The 18,556-nt window shown below is 45.6% G+C and overlaps 1 protein-coding gene across 1 annotated transcript; it reads left to right on the top strand.

The window, feature by feature from the left end:
- Positions 1–3,083: 3,083 nt before the first annotated feature.
- Positions 3,084–17,172, top strand: FAM210B (family with sequence similarity 210 member B). The gene is made up of 3 exons (XM_079980154.1): positions 3,084–3,646; positions 15,789–15,964; positions 16,784–17,172. Exons 1-3 carry the CDS (start codon positions 3,206–3,208, stop codon positions 16,998–17,000), a joined length of 834 nt encoding a protein of 277 aa, XP_079836280.1. The 5' UTR covers positions 3,084–3,205; the 3' UTR covers positions 17,001–17,172.
- The last annotated feature ends 1,384 nt before the right edge of the window (positions 17,173–18,556 follow it).

The following is an 18,556-nucleotide window of genomic DNA, read 5'->3' as shown; positions in this document are numbered from 1 at the left end:
GGTAGTTATAAAATGAAAATGGGGAGAGCCGTGCTTGCCACCTTTTGCTCCTTGGGATATAAATGCAAGAAAATAAAGTGCACATGAATATTATAGGTGATATGAGTGAGGAGGAGTTCAGGTGAATCAAATCTCCTGGTTACAGATAGGTAGCCGTGTTGGCCTGTCATAGTCAAAACAAAATAAAAAAATTCCTTCCAGTAGCACCTTAAAGACCAACTAAGTTAGTTCTTGGTATGAGCTTTCGTGTGCATGCACACATCTCCTGGGATAGCTCAGTCGGTAGAGCATGAGATTCTTAATCTCAGGGTTGTGTGTTCAAGCCCCACATTGGGCAAAATATTCCTGCATGGCAAGGGGTTGGACTAGATGACTCCCAGGGTCCCTTCCAACACTGCAGTTCTATGATTCTTTGATTCCTGCTCGTGAAGCCAGTGGAGGTTGATCAATTTGGGCAATTGGGGTGCTGCAAACTTTGTACGCAGGTGGTGCTGTGGGTTAAACCACAGAGCCTAGGGCTTGCCGATCAGAAGGTCGGTGGTTCGAATCCCCACGATGGGGTGAGCTCCCATTGGTCTGTCCTAGCTGCTGCCAACCTAGCAGTTTGAAAGCACGTCAAAGTGCAAGTAGATAAATAGTTAGCACTCCAGCAGGAAGGTAGACGGTGTTTCCATGCGCTGCTCTGGTTCGCCAGAAGCGGCTTAGTCATGCTGGCCACAGAGCTGTACTCTGGCTGCCTCGGCCAATAAAGCGAGATGAGTGCTGCAACCCCAGAGTCAGCCACGACTGGACCTAATGGTCAGGTGTCCCTTTACCTTTAAACTTTGTACAAAATTGCAAGTTGAGTTATTTTGTACTTATTTCATTTATGAAAATAGGCATATTTAAGAACCAAATATATCATATGACTATGGAAATGATAGGGATCCTAATATAAAGTCAACTCATTTATTGCAAACTGAAGACATCCTACCCTGTCCTCTTTCACTGTCACACTCTCATTGTGACATTCCCATGTCCTTCACCTCTGGTACCCAATGGATCAGGATAAAATATGAAACTCTGGGACAAAACTAGACATGTTGGCAGAGAGATATGATTGGATCTCCAGGATTTGGGGTGGCTTTGCTATTATGGGACTGGAGTTCAGCTCAATTCCTAGCCAGGTGAGGCTTGTGGATGCAGCAGCAGTTCCATCATAGGGCGTAAGTTGTGGGGTGTCCCGGGAGAGCAAGGCAAGGCGTTAGCCCCATGGGATTTGGTTGGCATGTGGTCCCCAGGTATGCTGGGGACTGAAATGATGGTGAGTGCTGTTGAGGGGACAAGGCTCCAGCATGTCTTAGAAATGTCACACAGCCTTCCAGGTCCTGGAGCTAAGCCCATCAGCCCTATACATCTCTTTCTACACAATGCATAAAGCCGTGATTCAAAGGACCAGCTCATAAAATTTCTGAGAACCGGCTGTCTGCGAAGGAATGCAAAACCCCCTTGAAGATGCTCTTCTCAAGACCCATCTGTTCTGCCGTGCAATTTTATCTGGAATATTCCGTCTCCAGTCCGCACACATCCAGCCCATGCTCCTACAACGCTGCTTCAGCACTGTATCATCTTGGGCCGATCCCTGCAATTCTCTTTCGCTCCAAATTTGCATGGCTTCCCAGACAGGAAAGCTCTTGTTTAGGTTATGGCCTGGAAGTCTACAGCACTATAGACACAACAAAACAATGTGCCTAAGGAAGGGTGGAAAATCAGAGATCAAAAGGACCCTTTTTGATGAGAGAGAATGCCGAACATCAGCCCTGCTGGCTTGGGACCTACGCATACTGAAAGAGAAATCCCTTTCAAGTCAAAGTTTACAAAGGCCCCTCTGCCCTCTCTTGTAATTCCCAGATGTGCATTTTTTAAGAATGCACCAAGCAATTTTGCTTATTTAGTTAATAGGAATCTTTTCAAACAATGAAAAGGAAAAGAGCAATAGTTTTGTTGTAAACTGATCCCATTCCCATTGATTGATTTGAGGCATCCAACACAAGACAAATGGGAATAAGTGAATAAGCTTTGCACCTGTGCCATTTATAGAACTCCATGTTCAGATTACTGTAGGGGAGTCGCTTGTAAGCATTTTCTGGTTGCTCCTGTAGTTTGGGATACCCTTTTCTCCTTCCCTCCGTGACCCACAAGGCAATCTATTTTAGGTACCTCCTGAAAACACACTTGAAAAAATCCAGGCAGGAGCTGGTTTTAGCCCAGCAACAACACCCCCTTTTTGAGCAAGGGAGTTGAGAGGGTCATGGGGGCACAACTGCAAGCCTTTGGGGGGATATGGATTATCTAGGCCCATTCCAATCTGGGTTCCAGCCTAGCTTTGGGGCTAAATCAGCCTTGGTCAATCTGATGTATGACCTTCATTTTGAAGGATAAGTGAATTATTCTACTCTACTGCACTCCCTCTGAAACACCAGACAAGCAGCCTTGGTGACTATGAGTGCTTCTTGCCAGCTTTGGATACTATTTTGGATACTTTGGATACTATTGTACAGCTGTTTTATCGTAATTATTTGTATGTTTTAAACAGATTTTATATGATGAGTCCTATCAAGGAAGAAGGCAGGGCATTAATTAATTAATAAGCTATTACCTGCCAGAGATAGCTTGACAGCCACTCTGCGGATTTGTGGTCGAAGACTGGAGATGGTGCACCTATATTGCATTAAATACTGATTTTTAAAATTACATTTTTAATCGCTTCTTTCAATTCACCGCGCAGAGTTTTATGGTAAAACACGATAAATTGCAGTATTATTAAGAACCGAAAGAAGCGGTTGGAAATGCATGGGGAAATCGTGCAGCGAATTAGGGCGGCGCATCGCAATTGCTACCAAAAGGTGGTAGTGGGGGGAGAGATTCATTGGTTCCCCGCGTCCCCCGACAGAGACCCCCAGCGATTTGCAAGCGCTCCCTGCGGAAAGTTTGGGAGGAAGAAGGCACAAGCCTTGAGCGGTACAGCTGCTGTATGTAATCAGGCTCCCTTGCCCTGCCCAGGACAGGCGGGGCGCTGTCCCTTTAAGGAGGAGGGTGCCTGGCAAGGCGGTGGGTGGCTGTTTTGCGCTCTGTCTCCGGGCCTGATCAGCCGCCTCCCTTCGCCGGGATCCGTCGGCCGCTTGGGCGGCCAGCCGTGGGAAGCCGGCGCAGCCCCTCCGCGGCCATGCTCCGGCTAGGCCGGCCGTGCGCTCTGCACGCGCTCCGCCCCGGCCGGCTGCTGCAGGTCTGCAGCAGGAGCGCCGCCTCCGGGGAAGCGGTAACCAGCAGCCTCGCGATCGGCCAGGTGCAGCCCAGCCCGGGAGTCGAGAAGCGGGCGCCGCGCAGGACGCACAGGAGGCTCCTGCGGGAAGCGCTGCTGCTCCTGCTGCAGCAGCAGCAGCAGCCGCCAAGCCCCGGGTGCTTCTGGATCCCGGCCGCCGGGGCTGATCTGCGCCGCGGAAGAGAGGGCGACCCGTTGCTGCTGCTGCTGCTGCTGACATATCCTCTGCCACAGGCAGAAGGGGAGGCGGGCGGCCCCCGCCAGCCGCTCTCCGAGATCACCCTGCATGCGGTCGGGGGCGGCGGAAGAGGCAGCGGCGGCGGCGGCGGCCTCGGGTCCAGGAAGGTGGGTGAGTCTGCAGCCACCTCGAGCGCTGTGGGTGGTTAAAACGCGGGAGAAACCGCACTTCAATAGAATCCTCCGCAAACGTGGCCAAGAGTTCCACTGAGCACTGGCAGAGTGTCCTTTCCTAGGATCCAAGACCAGCAGAGGCCTGGTTTAAGGCCTAGGCACCTCTCTCTCTGCAGGGCCTTTTCTGCGTGGCTCCCCATTTGTGCAATGCTCTCCCCAGTGAATGCTCTCACCCGGAACCTTCACTACATATATTTAGGCGCCTCTATAACCAGGCCCTCTGGTCTTTTAAATGTGCTTGTGAGAGCGGGTTATTGGTTTTGTTTGACGTTAAGTATTCTGCCTTTTCATTTTGTATTTTTATGCCTTGTGATCTTTGGATGAAGGGCGATATTCAGTGCCAGATTTACGTATAAGATAAACAAGCTATAGCTTAGGGCCCCACTCTTGGGGGGCCCCAAAAAATTGAAGGAAAAAAACTGGATGTACGTTTCCAAAATATATGATAAAAAACAAATACAATAAAACCAACATACAGCAACAGTGTTTTGTGTTGTGTAGGCTCCTATGATTGTAAGTAATGGGCCCTGCCTGCTTCCTAAAATATCACTGGTTTGCTCATTTCTATATATAGGGCGCCTATATTCTGCATGGACTTTGCATTTTGCATGGACTTTTCAACAATTACTTTGATGAAATACATATTTTGTTATGTGCAAATGGCTGTAGATACCTATTACGTCCATAAATTACCATCTAGCTTATATTCAACACAAAAAACAGCAACAATTTGTTGTTGACAAAGGACAACTGGACATATAAAGGGCCCCATTACCTTCAGTAGGGACGCAGGTGGCGCTGTGGGTTAAAAGCCTCAGCGCCTAGGGCTTGCCGATCGAAAGGTCGGCGGTTCGAATCCCTGCGGCGGGGTGCGCTCCCGCTGCTCGGTCCCAGCGCCTGCCAACCTAGCAGTTCGAAAGCACCTCCGGGTGCAAGTAGATAAATAGGGACCGCTTACTGGCGGGAAGGTAAACGGCGTTTCCGTGTGCTGCGCTGGCTCGCCAGATGCAGCTTTGTCATGCTGGCCACGTGACCCGGAAGTGTCTCCGGACAGCGCTGGCCCCCGGCCTCTTGAGTGAGATGGGCGCACCAACCCCAGAGTCTGTCAAGACTGGCCCGTACGGGCAGGGGTACCTTTACCTTTACCTTTACCTTCAGTAGCTTAGGGCCTCATCCGGCCCTTTATGCATTTAATTAATAATGATGACGATACTAATATTTGCAGTACTGTTGCCGGATTTGGTGGCTGGGAAATGTAGGCCTGCCCTCTGATTTATAAAGGCACTAAGAATCTACATAGAAGTACAGCATATATTGTTAACCCAGTACAGTGGGGTGGGCAGTCTGTGGACATTCAGACTGCTACTCCCATGGTCCCTGGCCATTGCGTCTTCTGGCTGGGGCTGATGGGAGTTGGAGTCTAGCAACATCAGGAAGTCCAGGCATTGCACAGGCCTCTTGCACAACATTCCTTAGGGCATGAGAGAGGCTGAGGTTTGCAGCAGGCCAGGTACTTAATAGCAAAACTTTGACTTGTGCTGACAGTTCACCCTGGTGACTGCTCTCTGCTGTACTAGCTCTGCTATTTCTTCGTATCCATCAGAACCAGCACTTGTCTCTCTTATTTTTGTTATCTGTATTACTTGCATATTAATGTTATTACTTGTATATCTCCTGCCTTCCCATTGCAGAGCAAAGCCTTTCAACTAACATGTTAAAAACAGCGTATGATGCACTTTTTAAAAAAAAAAATGGATCAAGCAAGGCTGTGGTGGCAGCATCAAAATACAAATTTGATGGTGATAATATCTGAAAACAAAATCCAGCTGAAGAGCTTGTGAAACAAAATTGTTTCTGCATGGTGACAAAATGCCATTGATGAGGCAAAGTAGATATTGTGGGGTGGGGAGTCCCAAAGCCTGAATGCCACTACTAATAATTGAACTTCTGAAGGTCATAGGAGCAGAGAAGAGACTTCTCCAGTTGTATGAGAGGAAGGGAAGATATCTCAGTCCTAAATGGCTAGGGCTTCTGTGCTCTTTGCCTCTCTGTTGCCTATATGCCTGTCCTGTTGCATCAGTCTGTTCTTATCGTTCAGCTGCTTCCTTTCACCCTGTTGCTCTGCTTCTGTACAGCATCTGGAAACCATTGGTGCTAAATGTTAAATAACAATGGCCAGGTGCCATGTAAAATTATGTCATTGAGCACTGGCTTCATTAATCCTGAATCATTACATGGACGTTATTTTTTAAGAGAGGTTTTGCAATGAATCATAGAATCATAGAGTTGGAAGAGACCACAAGGGCCATCGAGTCCAACCCCCTGCCAAGCAGGAAACAATGTTAGACACTTACTTTTAAAAAGTGGGGGGGGGGGGGGAAGGAATTTGGGGATTGTGGTTCATCTAGGGAGGAGGAGCAATTGCCTGGCTGGTCATCACTCACCCTTCACCCTATTTGGTCATCCAAGAATCATTACCTTTTATTGGTAGAATCATAGAATCATAGAGTTGGAAGAGACCACAAGGGCCATCGAGTCCAACCCCCTGCCAAGCAGGAAACACCATCAGAGCACTCCTGACATATGGTTGTCAAGCCTCTGCTTAAAGACCTCCAAAGAAGGAGACTCCACCACACTCCTTGGCAGCAAATTCCACTGTCAAACAGCTCTTACTGTCAGGAAGTTCTTCCTAATTGACTTGGTAGCTACCAAGTGCTGAGTCCCTCAGCACCAACATTATGCGTGTATGGTAGGATAAGACATAAGAATAAGAATAATATTACTTATACCCCACCCATCTGGCTGGACCTCCCCAGCCACTCTGGGCAGCTCCCAACAGAATATTACAAACACAATAAAACATCAAACATTAAATACTTAAATACTTAGATGTCTTCTAAAAGTCAGATAGTTGTTTATTTCCTTGACATCTGATGGGAGGGTATTCCACAGGGCGGGCGCCACTACCGAGAAGGCCCTCTGCCTGGTTCCCTGTAACCTCACTCCTCGCTGTCAGGAAACTTCCAGAAGGCCCTTGGTGCTGGATCTCAGTGTCCGGGCTGAACGATGGGGGTGGAGACGCTCCTTCAGGTATACTGGGCCGAGTCCATTTAGGGCTTTAAAGGTCAGCACCAACACTTTGAATTGTGCTCGGAAATGTACTGGCAGCCAATGAAGCTCTTTCAGGACCGGTGTTATACGTTCTCGACTGTGTTGTAGCTCCCACTGATTTTGATATGACTTGAGGTTTTTCTAGATTTGCAGTGTTAATCATATCACACCTTCCAATCTATCACACCTTCCAAAATTTTAGCATGGCATAGTGAGAGCTGAATGGCCTGGAGGCCAGGGTTCAAATCCACATTCAGCTATAAGTTCACTGAGTGATCTTGAGTCAGTCACCAATTCTCAGCCTTGTTTAGCAAAAAGTATTCTGCACTGAATTAAACCCAGGGACAGAGAGTTGTAGAGACATCTGCTGTAAGTTATCGCACGTGTTGACATTAGGTCAGTTGTGCAAAAAAGAGTGATCTTATTTTAACTTCATACGAAATTTATTTCTCAGATTAGTTGTGTGTGAAGCGCATGTGTGTGTGTGGCAGTATGTCAACGTTTTCTCTCCCTGATGCCACTATATGCGCATGAAGCCGACTAGGCAGAATCTGGGTAGCACTGTTTTGCATTTGAGTGGCAGGGACAAGCTGCCAGCTGATGATTTCTGGATGGCAGTGGCCTTATTTTCAAAAATAATCTCACCTAGCACAGCATCCTTTTCTCACAGGGGATGACCAGATACCTGTGGGAAGCCTGGAAGCTGGACATGGATGCAACAGCACTTTGGACACCTGTGATTCTCAGCAACTGGTATTCAGAAACATACTGCCTCCAACAGTAGAGGCAGAACACCGTTAACAGGACTAGTAGCTTTTCCTCCATGTTCAGTCCTCTGTTAAAAACATCCAAGTTGGTGGCCATCAGACTGCTACCTCTGGGAGCAAGTTCCATAGTTTTACTATGAGCTGCAGGAATTAAGTGTTTTCTTTTATGTGGCACGAATCTTCCCAAATTCCGCTTCATTGAGTGTCCGTTCAGTTCTAGCATTTTGGGGAAAGCGGCGGGGGGGGGGTATCTATCCATTTTCTCCATGCCATGTACAATTTTATAAACTTCTAAACCAGGGTTTCCCAAACTTGGGTCTCCAGCTGTTTCTAGACTACAGTTCCCATCATTCCTGACAGCTAGGGATGATGGGAGTTGTAGTCCAAAAACAGCGGGAGACCCAAGTTTTGGAAACCCTGCTCTAAACTAACCCTTTCTTCATTGGGGAGTCGTTCCATCCCCTTTTTTCATTTTGGTTGCCCTTCTCAGAACCTTTTCCAACCCTGCAGTATCCTTTTTGAGGATATTTCTTAATTCATTTTCTGATGCATTTGTTTATATTTGTTTTGTGCAGTTTAAATGTTGCAATCGAACTTCCTTTTCTAGAGCTGCGCTTAACGATCCTTGGAAACTTGCCTGGCATGATATATGTATTTTTCTAGAGCTGATGACCCTAGCCCTTGTGTTCATCATTGACAGAAATCAAAAGGAGCTGTAAGGCTCATTGTCCCTCTTAAATTGCTGGCCTGCTTTTTTCAGCTGGAGGCACTTGATACCGTTTTGAGCAGAAGTGTTGGAAGAAGAGTCGCATAGTGATGGGGAGCTGAATCGCTGCCAGTTCCCATCACTTCAGGTCCTTGACAAAAGTTCCTTTCTCTCCCTATTTTTTTAGACCACCTACAGGCTTCCAGGCTTTTATCCATATGCCCTTTTCTTGGTTGGGTTGAAACACTTCATTTGCACCCATTGTATGGCCTTTGCCTCTCTTAACATTTTCTAATATTACCATGGAAGTGTTTTTAGGGGGCAACATGAGATTAGCAAAGTGTCAAATGGCATATTTGGGGGGGGAGCAGGGGGGATTTTTGCAGAAGAAGAAAAATTCTCCCGTTCAAATTCACATTTAATTTTTTGGGGTATCATAAGCCTTTTGCTCAACATCACATTTTTAAGCCAGCCCCTTGCCCCAAAACAAAACATAACACTTAAGAGGTGCCAACGAAGAAAGATCAGTCTAGGCTGCTACCCTATACCAAGTAAGCCCCTTAAACTGAATGGGACTCATCTGTATATGGGATTCTGCTATTCGTTGATTAATTTTCTTTCTTTTAAAGGAATATACATATTACAATTTTTTTGATATAATACACAAAAGTTGCCAAGCATTGTTTGAGTGAACTTGATATTTCCTTTTTTTTTTTTCATTACATGTTACGGCAACACACCAAAATACCCTCCTATTAAATCAACCTGTTTTTCATCCTCATCTCTGCCATGTAAAACTGGCTTCTACCAATTAAATCAAAAGCTTCAGTTGATCGACCTATTAAGGGCTGCAGCCCTGTAAGCAAGATTAGCTTGCAGGGTAGGCAGCAGAGATCACGGCACTTTCAGGAGGGTGTATCTTCTAGGTATCGTCTAGCAAGTTCAATGTGCCAAAAGGATATACGAAAAATAGATGTGGGCATGGCGGGTTTGCATTTTGGGTTAGGTGGACACGGCAGGAGCTATCAAAGGACTGAAGGTAGTGAAAGGGAGAGCAACGGCTCATTTTGAAAAAGAGGCTCTGAGATCCAGTTTGCCAGATATCCACACACGGAACTATAAGAAGAGTCCTTCTGGATCAGACCTAAGATCTGTCTAGTCCAGGATCCTGGGACAGGGTTGTAGCTCACTGGAAGCATCTGCTTTTCATGCAGAAGCTCTCACATTTATTATTATTATTATTAATTTTCTTTATTTATTTATACCCTGCCCATCTGGCTGGGTTGCCCAAGCCACTCTGGGTGGCTTCCGACACATATAAAAACATAATAAAACATCAAACATTAATAATAAATGTAATGAAACATCAAACATTAATAATAACAGTCTGATCCAATACAAAAAAAGAGTTCACACTCAAAAGGCTGGGAATAGTTCTGGAGACTTGCTGCCGGTCACTGAAGACTGTACTAAGCTACAAGGACCAATGGTCTGCCTTGGTGTGAGGCAACTTCCTGTGTTCTTGTTCTCACAGTGGCCAGGCCAAGCACAGGTGTCTATGGGATGCCCACAAACAGGACTTGAGGGCCACAGGACTTTCCCCACTTCCCAGCGACTGGTAGTCAGAGGCATATTCAAAGATGGAGCAAGCTGTGGAGGGCAGGACTCGAACCCATTGCTTCAAGTTGCAAGAAAGGAGATTCCGACTAAACATCACAAAGAACTTTCCGACAGTAATAGCTGTTCGACAGTGGAATGGACTCCCTTGGAAGGTTGTGGACTCTACTTCCTTGGAGGTTTTTAAGCAGAGATTGGATGGCCATCTGTCACGGATGCTTTAGCTGAGATTCCTGCATGGCAGGGGGTTGGACTAGATGACCCCAGGGTCCCTTCCAATTCTATAATTCTATGATTCTACGGCCTCCAACAATGGAGATGTAGCGTAGCTATCATAACAAGTAGGCATTGAGCTAGTGTTGCCTCTGTTATCCTTCATTCAAAGGTGACCTCAACAGCAAGAGAAATGTAATCTGTACACGCCCAGGGAGTTGCAAAATGCCTACCGAAAGGACGAGGCATGGTTTGGGGAGATAACATGAGGAGAGGGTGAAGTAAGAGCTCTTTCTTCTGGCTTCCTCCTCCCTCTGGCCTGCCTGCCGGTCATCCAAACAGCAGCTAACAAGCACACACAGAACAAAGCTCCCAAAACAAAATGCACAGCATTGTACTGATTTTCTTCAAGCTTAGCTCCCCGTTGAGCAAAAGCCAAATTGTGTCCCAGTCAGGCGCAGCCACAGCCAGTCTCATTGTCAAATGGAAAAGCATTTTCTCTCACTTCATGCCTCTCCTCGTGACTGTTTTAAGCGTCTGCAAACTATCCCAGTCTCCTTTGTTTGTGTGTGCTGTTTCCTTTTGTATTTTGTTTTTTAATTACTATTCCAAATCAAAACAAGTTAGCCTTTCTCCAGTTCTCTTGGCTAGGGTTTTGTTGCTCACCAAATGCATTAAAAGCTAGGGTGCTCAGAAGTGAAAGGGAGGAGCGAGCATGGCCTGCCCACACAACGCTGTTGTCACCTTGCAAGTTATCCACCAAGCTCACCGTAGCCCAGAAGCTCACCAAAGATGTTCACCAAGTGCCTCAGAAGATAGGAAGCTGCCTTAAATTCAGCTAGAGTGTGTTGCTGATAACGCCAAGGTTGCAGGTTTGATCCCCGTAAGGGACAGCTGCATATTCCTGCTGTCACGGTCCGGTTCATGGGCGATCGAAGTCCCGGCAGGGGACGTCAGGACCAGGGGCAAGATGGCAGGGTGGGGGCAGGAAGAGGGGTCCAGAAGCCAGGAAGCCAAGAGTCAGAGGGTCAGAGAGCCGGGAGTCACAAAGTCAAGGGTCCGAGAGTCAAGAAGCTGAGGTTCAAGGATCAGGAAGCAAGAAGCCAAACACAGCAAGGCAGGAAACATGTTGCTGTGGCAAAGAGCCGAAGGGAAATGCTGACCTTATATTCCTTCCCAGCTCTTGCCACCAGATGCTGTGAGTTACTAATCGGCCACACCTGTGAGGCCACGCCTTGCCTCTTCAGAACAAACTTAGGAAGGCCCCAGTCCTGCAAAGTCCTGTTGGTCACAAGGCCTGGCTCCTGCACGCACTCCTGACACCTGCATTGCAAGGGGTTGGACCCGCTGATCCAACTCTATGAATCTATGAGTCAGGCCATTGGTCAATCTAGTAGAGGGATAGGGAACCTCAAGGCTGGGCTGCGGTGGGGTCAAATGCAACCCTCTATCTGGCCCTTGGCTCCCCAAGCTGTATCCCCTCCTCAACCAGACACTCCATCAGCCCTATTTCATACCTTTCCAGAGGGGTTTTTTTTTTCCTGGCTGGAAAGTGTCCTTGAATTCTGATAATGCTTCTCGGTTGCCTGGGTGGAAGACAGGTGTGTGTAGAAGCTGGTTACTGTACCACTTTTGCCTCTGGTCCCACCCACCACTGGCATTTGGACCAGTTTGAAATGTGGCCTCTGTCTGGAAAAAAAAGATTTTCCCACCCCTCATCTATCCCAAAATATATCACGGCCCAAATACTTCAAAAAGTGCCTCTCCAGTATGTTCCAGCCTGACCATTGAGATCGTCAGAGGGGAACCTTCTTAGGGTGCTATCATACAGTGATGATGGAGAGCCTTCTCAGTTGTGGCACCCTCCCTGTGGAACTCTCTGCCACTGGAGGTCTATCAGCTCTCTTCAGTTTCATCAAGTGCCAAAGCTATGCCCCTGCACTCTGGCCTACAGGCCTTCCTGGCAGATGTCACCAGTTCGTTTTCAGGAAAATTTGGTTTGTATGGGATTGTTTATGTCTTGCTGTTTTAAGGCAGAAGTGTTTCGATTTTATTTTGCTCTTCATGTATTTGACAGCCTGGGACATGAGAACCAGGCCACCGTGATCCAGGACCCTCTGTTTAGTGTGCAGTGGACCTGTAGGGTGAGCTGTCAGAAGCACCTAGAATGCTGTACATAACCCAGAGGTGGTGTGGTCCCTGGAGTCCCAGCTGGGTCGCAAAAACAATCCCCTTGTCGGCCTTTTAAAAGGAGCCCTCTTCTGTCTACTCAAAATAATCTCTTTCCCTGCACCATTTGGGAGGGTGTGGGAGCGATCCACTCTGGGCGCTCAAGGTCTACTACATTTCCTTTTTTTCCTGGCTCCCAGGGAATTTTTTCTTCCCATATTTCCACCACCTTCTCTCCCATTAAAAAAGGGGCAGGAGTTGTTCTCACGGCTCCATTTATCCTCCCCACAAATTGCTTATGCAATGGAGAGGCAGGGCCACCTTAGGAATTTGCTCAAGTCCTCCTGGAATCTGGGAGTTCTAAACCTGTTCTTCCAGCAAAACAAACAAACCCACTGAACCTGTAGCGCCATTTTAAGGCTCACAGATTTGTAACTGATTTACGGTAAATGTTAAACCTCTGAGGTGCCACAGCCTTTGTTGTTTTCACTGCAGTACTAACAGAGCTTCCCCTCTGGAATTTGTTCTCCCAGATCTGCTTTTATTAGTCGCAGTCGTTTCACCAGCCTAGCAAAGCATATTGTCAGCAAGCAATTGCCAGCAATTCCCCAGTGGTCCCTTTCCTGAGTTTTCAGTATTTTGTTGCAAACGTGCATATTGCACAATATCACGGGAGCTGAAAATGCTGGTCTTTATACCGGGATGAATTATTTCAAGTCTCTAAATAGCTTTCTGCTTGCCTGCAGCAGTACAGTACTCCTAGGATTTGCACATGTCAGCAGAGCCAGCTGAAGCATGAACTGAATGTTACTATGCCATAATCAACATAGATGCAGATTCTATAGCTTAGAATAATTGAATTGCAGCGTTGGAAGGGACCCCAATGGTCATCAAGTCCAAGCCCTGCAAATGCAGGAATCCTGCCCATAGCTGTCCCGCAGACGGGGGCTCAAACCACCACCCTTCTGATTAACAGCCAGATGCACAGACTGACCCATTGTGCCACTGGAGTCTCTCTGAAATATGACCCATGTGCTTCTCACTTGTAAAAGTAGGAAGTTGAAGACGTAGAAATACTGTGGTTTTCAGTTTGTGATCGAGTTGCCTTACACAGAGTCAGGTACATAGAACAAGGGTCTTTAAAAAGGCTCTGTACTCTGTTCGTGTACAGAGGCCTTCCAAAGTTTGGACAGAGGTCTTTCCCAGTGTTGCTACTTAAGATCCTTTTAATTGAAGATTTGGACCTTCTTTTTGCAAAGCCCACAATCTGTGGCCTTGGAGCATAGGCAAAAATGTCAGGCCATTGGTTCATCTTGCTGGGTTGGATAGTTCCGAAATGTATGTGAAGAATGTGCTCTTTTCTTCCAAATGGTGGTCTGCTACCATATTCTTGTGGGTGTTTTACAACACCCCTGTAAAAAGGTCATGCATTTCATAGACCGGTTATTAGAACTGAAAGAGGGTGAATTGTTGAAGAACACACAGTGAGTCTGGGCCAATTCTCTATGTACTTTATCCACAATCATTTCTTTCTCTCATTAGAAGCATGTCACCATCTCTCAGGTTCATGTTCCCAGTTGTAGTATGGGAATGACCATCAGTTTTGCAGCATTAAGAAGACTGTACAGCTACACATTCACAGTGTGTCCTCCTTGGACAACTGACCATCTTTCACAGCCTTTTACTCATTGCATGTTCACATCAAAATACAGTGTAGTACCTAGTTATGACTATTTTCCAAAGAGCATTATAGTATCTTTTGAGCATCAACAAATATGTGTAGTACTCTGCAGTAGGTACCCTTCACTGGGATAAGAGGGTGGTTGTTCTGAAGCAGCAAGCTATCAGTAACTTACAGCATCTTATTATACACATTGTTTGAAATCAGATGTAGTATAAACATTGTTGAAAAGTTCCATTGGAAAAAAGAAACTAGTTCAACTTTATCCCGTCCAAAAAGGTACTAGTTCGTTTGTCCTTTTACAAAATAATTTAGTTCAAGTTCATAAAAAGTTTATCCTTGGCAAAACAAAAAGAGTGTTCAGAATGTTACAAGCTGAAATATAGGGTCCAAATGGAAGCCAGGGAGCACACATAAGTAGTAAAGTGTCTGACAGACAGAATGTCAACAGGTGAAGTTTTCCTCATAAATGTATTTCCATACTAGGTTTACCTTACAATGGTTACATATGCTTCAGGTTACATACGCTTCAGGTTACAGGCTCCGCTAACCCAGAAATAGTGCTTCAGGTTAAGAACTTTTTTTCAGGATGAGAACAGAAATCGTGCTTTGGCGGCGCGGCGGCAGCAGGAGGCCCCATTAGCTAAACTGGTGCTTCATGTTAAGAACAGTTTCAGGTTACCATATTTTTCGCCCTATAGGACGCACCGGCCCATAGGACGCACCTAGTTTTTTGGGGGGGAAATAAAGGGGGGGAAATCCCCCCCCAGCCGCGGATATCTGCCCGAAGCGCGGGGCGCTCTGCTTCAGCGCGCCCTGCGCAAGCAGGCTACTATCCGCAGCCTAGGGAGCCCTGCGGGAACTCCCGCGGGCTCCCCAGGCTTGCTGATAGCTTCCTGAAGCCTGGAGAGCGAGAGGGGTCTCCATGCTTCAGCGAAAGCCTGCATTCGCCCCATAGGACGCACACAGATTTCCCCTTCATTTTTGGAGGGGGGAAAGTGTGTCCTATAGGGCGAAAAATACGGTAAGTATGGACCTCCAGAACAAATTAAGTACTTAACCTGAGGTACCACTGTATTTGTAATTTGTGGCAGCCACACAGCTGTTAAAGGCACAATGCAACATTTTCTTTGTTGTTGTAGTTCTTCCTACAAGATACTCCTTTTGGAAGAGAGCAGATATTTTCAGCAAGGAAGATACACGAAAAGCCTCTTTTTCCTTCCTTCTAATTGCTTAGCCATATTAATTGACTAAGCATCCTTAGAAGCAACAACAGCTCCATATCTGCCTGATAAGCCTTAGAACATTGTCTCCACACTTTGCTTTCTAACTTTGTCCAAGTGACTTAGCTTTCTTTCCCTTTCTTTTTCTCAATTTAAAAGAAAGAGTCTGGGGCTCCTTTTAGGGGGACTGTGAAGATGAACTAGAAATCATTCCATGTTCTACCTCCCAGATTAATTCACCTGGTAATTATGGGAACTACTTTCAGGTGTAGTGCAATGAATTTTGTTCAACTGAAGTAGTTCATTCCAAGCACTGAATAGGCATGATGAGCATCACCATTGTAATTTTTAAAATTTGTATACTGCCCTTCATCCGCAGATCCCAGGGCGGTTCACAGCATAAAAATACAATATAATACATATGAACGATGCAGGTAAGAAATAGGAAAACTATGGTGCACACAGACTATATTGTAGCATTTGAACAGAGCACTCTATGAACTAAACTTTGCACTTTTATTTTTAGTGAAATGCTCAATCACTCTAGAAACATATTTTAATGAGCACCCATTCCCCCCACTATACATAGGAGACTAGTGAAACTGCAGGAAACGACCATGCAGATCCTAGCCAGGAGAATGGAAAGAAACCTAACAAATCCCAGCAGCTGAAGAAAGTTTTTAAGGAATATGGAGCTGTGGGAGTTGTATTCCATGTTGGGATTTCTTTGATGTCTCTAGGAATGTTCTATCTAGCCGTGTCAAGGTATGTTTTCCATACTATTTGTAATTGGGTTTGGTGTGGCAAGGACTTGATACAATGTCACATATAACATGGGATAAATATTTATGGCTGTTGGATATAAAAATTGATTTGCTGGATCAAAGAGAGATCCATCTAGTCCAGCATTTGGTTTCCAACAACAGCCAGCAAGATCCCTGTAGAAGTTTTTTAGCATGGAATTAAGATGCCCATTTCTTGTAGTTTGTCCCCAGCGTTTGACATTCAAGAGACACTAGGCTGTGTCCAGCTAACCTTTACCCAGAGTGGAACCCCTTAAATTAATGAACCTAAGTTAGTTATGCTCATTTTCAGTGGGTCTACTCTAAGTAAGACCTGCATTGGCTATAACCCACTGCTTTTTGGATATTATGCATACCCATCGATTCCCCTCCCCCATGCAGAGAATCTCCATATAGTTGTCATTTTAAAGCCATCTAAGCCTCCTTAAGAGGTAGATTTGTAGATCAGCCCCTTTACACTTTCCTCACCTGTAAAGTATTACTTTGATCAGGTCTTTGTAATAGTTGTACTGGCCAACTTGTATGTGAAGAGAAGCAACTCAGGTATAAAATTGTACTTTGAATACAAATTGGTTCCAGCTCCTAAGCCACCACTTTGTAGTGACTCCAACTGATGGACCTTGGAGTTGATATGACACATCTGAAGTCTGCCCAGCCCTGATCTAAAGTGATGCCCATCATGAAATCTTGCAGTAGCGAAAAATATAACACTTTGGAAAATCCATGCTTGTTTTTGTAATGTTACTAAGCTAAGTTGTGGTTTGTTTTCACCCCCTTTTAGTGGAGTGGACATGTCTGCCATCCTCTCCAAGTTGGGATTTGATGACGCTCTTGTGCAATCCAAGTTGGCCGCTGGGACGAGTACTTTTGTTTTGGCCTACGCTATCCACAAACTGTTTGCTCCAGTCCGCATCAGCATCACCTTAGTCTCTGTTCCATTACTTGTGCGATATTTTCGGAAGATAGGTTTCTTCAAACCTCCGACTCCAAATCCATGATTAAATCACTGGAGGAAAACAAGGCTGCCACCTCAGTTAATATAAAATGCTTTTAAATTGATGCACCCTGGCGGTGCCTGTGCAGATTCCTGTAATACCACCTTTGCATTGTATATTCATGGTGGAGGGAGGGGAAGTGTTTTTTCCTGATAAACTACTTCACAAATACTGATTTCCTATGTTTCTTCCTCAAGTCCCGTGCCAGCCCAGAGGGGCAGATGTTCTGATAACAATTATATGGGTACTTCTAGGAAGATAGGAAACTGCCTTATTATAGTAACTTAGACCATTGCCCAGTATTGTCTGTTTGGACCAGCAGTGCCTCCAAGACAGTAGTCTTTTACCTCACTTTCTAGCTGCTTTTAAATGGAGTTGCCAGGGGTTGATCTTGAAACCTTCTGCAAGAAAAGCATATGCTGATACACTTGAACTTTGGTTCCTCTCCATATACAGATATCTGTATAAGCTTTCTGGTATAAGCTTTGTGGACTAAAACCTCATCTCATTAAATGCATGACATCTCCACCGGTGGGACACACTACCGGGTTAGAGCAGCACCGGAAAGAGTGTTTGTGCACACATACGGGTGCGCACTCCCCACCCTCTGCGCAGTCGTCGCTGGAGACACCAGCCCGAGGCAAGGAAAGCTTGGGAGACCCCCGATTTAAGATGACTGAGGACTATAATTCTAATAGCAAACTCTAGTGTTTAGTGCCAACATGTAGGCTAGAATGGGCTGCTAGGTAATGAGGTATCGTCACGCCTGGAAGAATCCCAGGGTTTTTAGAAAGACAAGAACACTTTTTAAAAATCTGAAGGTCAATAAAACTGGGCCTAGGCAGTAGCCACATAATGTTGCCTGTCAACTGAAAAAGACTAGGTGGAGTGGATCACCCTATTTAAAGGGAAGGACTGGAAGGAATGCTGAACTGGTGCTGAAATGCTGAATACTCTTCAGGTGAGGTGACTGTTGCCAATAATTGTATTGCCTTCGATGAGATAGGTTTGTTTGTATTTGTATTGGTACTTAACTTCTCTTTCTCAGGTGTTCTCCCACTTGACCAAGTCTAATATTCTGTATTGCAATTACTAGTAATAGTCACTGGTAAATTTATCCTCCATCAATTTGTCACCCTTTTAACAGCCATCACATTTTATGGTAGCAAAATCCATGATTAGTTTTCTGCTGCATGAGGAACTGCTTGTCTGTCCTGGATATGCTGCTAATCTACAGCAGTTGAGGCACTGAGAAGTCAGATTTGTTGGAAGGCCATTCTAGTGGACCCAAACACTACAGAAATCAACCAAGAATTGCCATATTCATTTGTTGTTTTCCAGGCCCATATGAAACAAACCAGACACAGGACCCACAAATGTTTCAACTCATACCTTTTATAATAGCCTCACATCCTTGCACACAGCATTGTAGGAATGCCTCAGTGAGATATTAAACTTGTTGCTAATGACAATTTAAAAAATCAAATGCCTTCATTTCTGCAATGCATCTGCCTCTTTAATATTTTAAAATTTAGGCTAAAAATCAGTTAACATGTTCA

The sequence above is a fragment of the Podarcis cretensis genome (assembly GCF_951804945.1).
Source record: "Podarcis cretensis genome assembly, chromosome: 6".
NCBI classification, from domain to species: Eukaryota; Metazoa; Chordata; class Lepidosauria; order Squamata; family Lacertidae; genus Podarcis; species Podarcis cretensis.
Note: the sequence above shows the minus strand (reverse complement) of the source record. Positions and strands in the feature narration are given on the sequence as shown.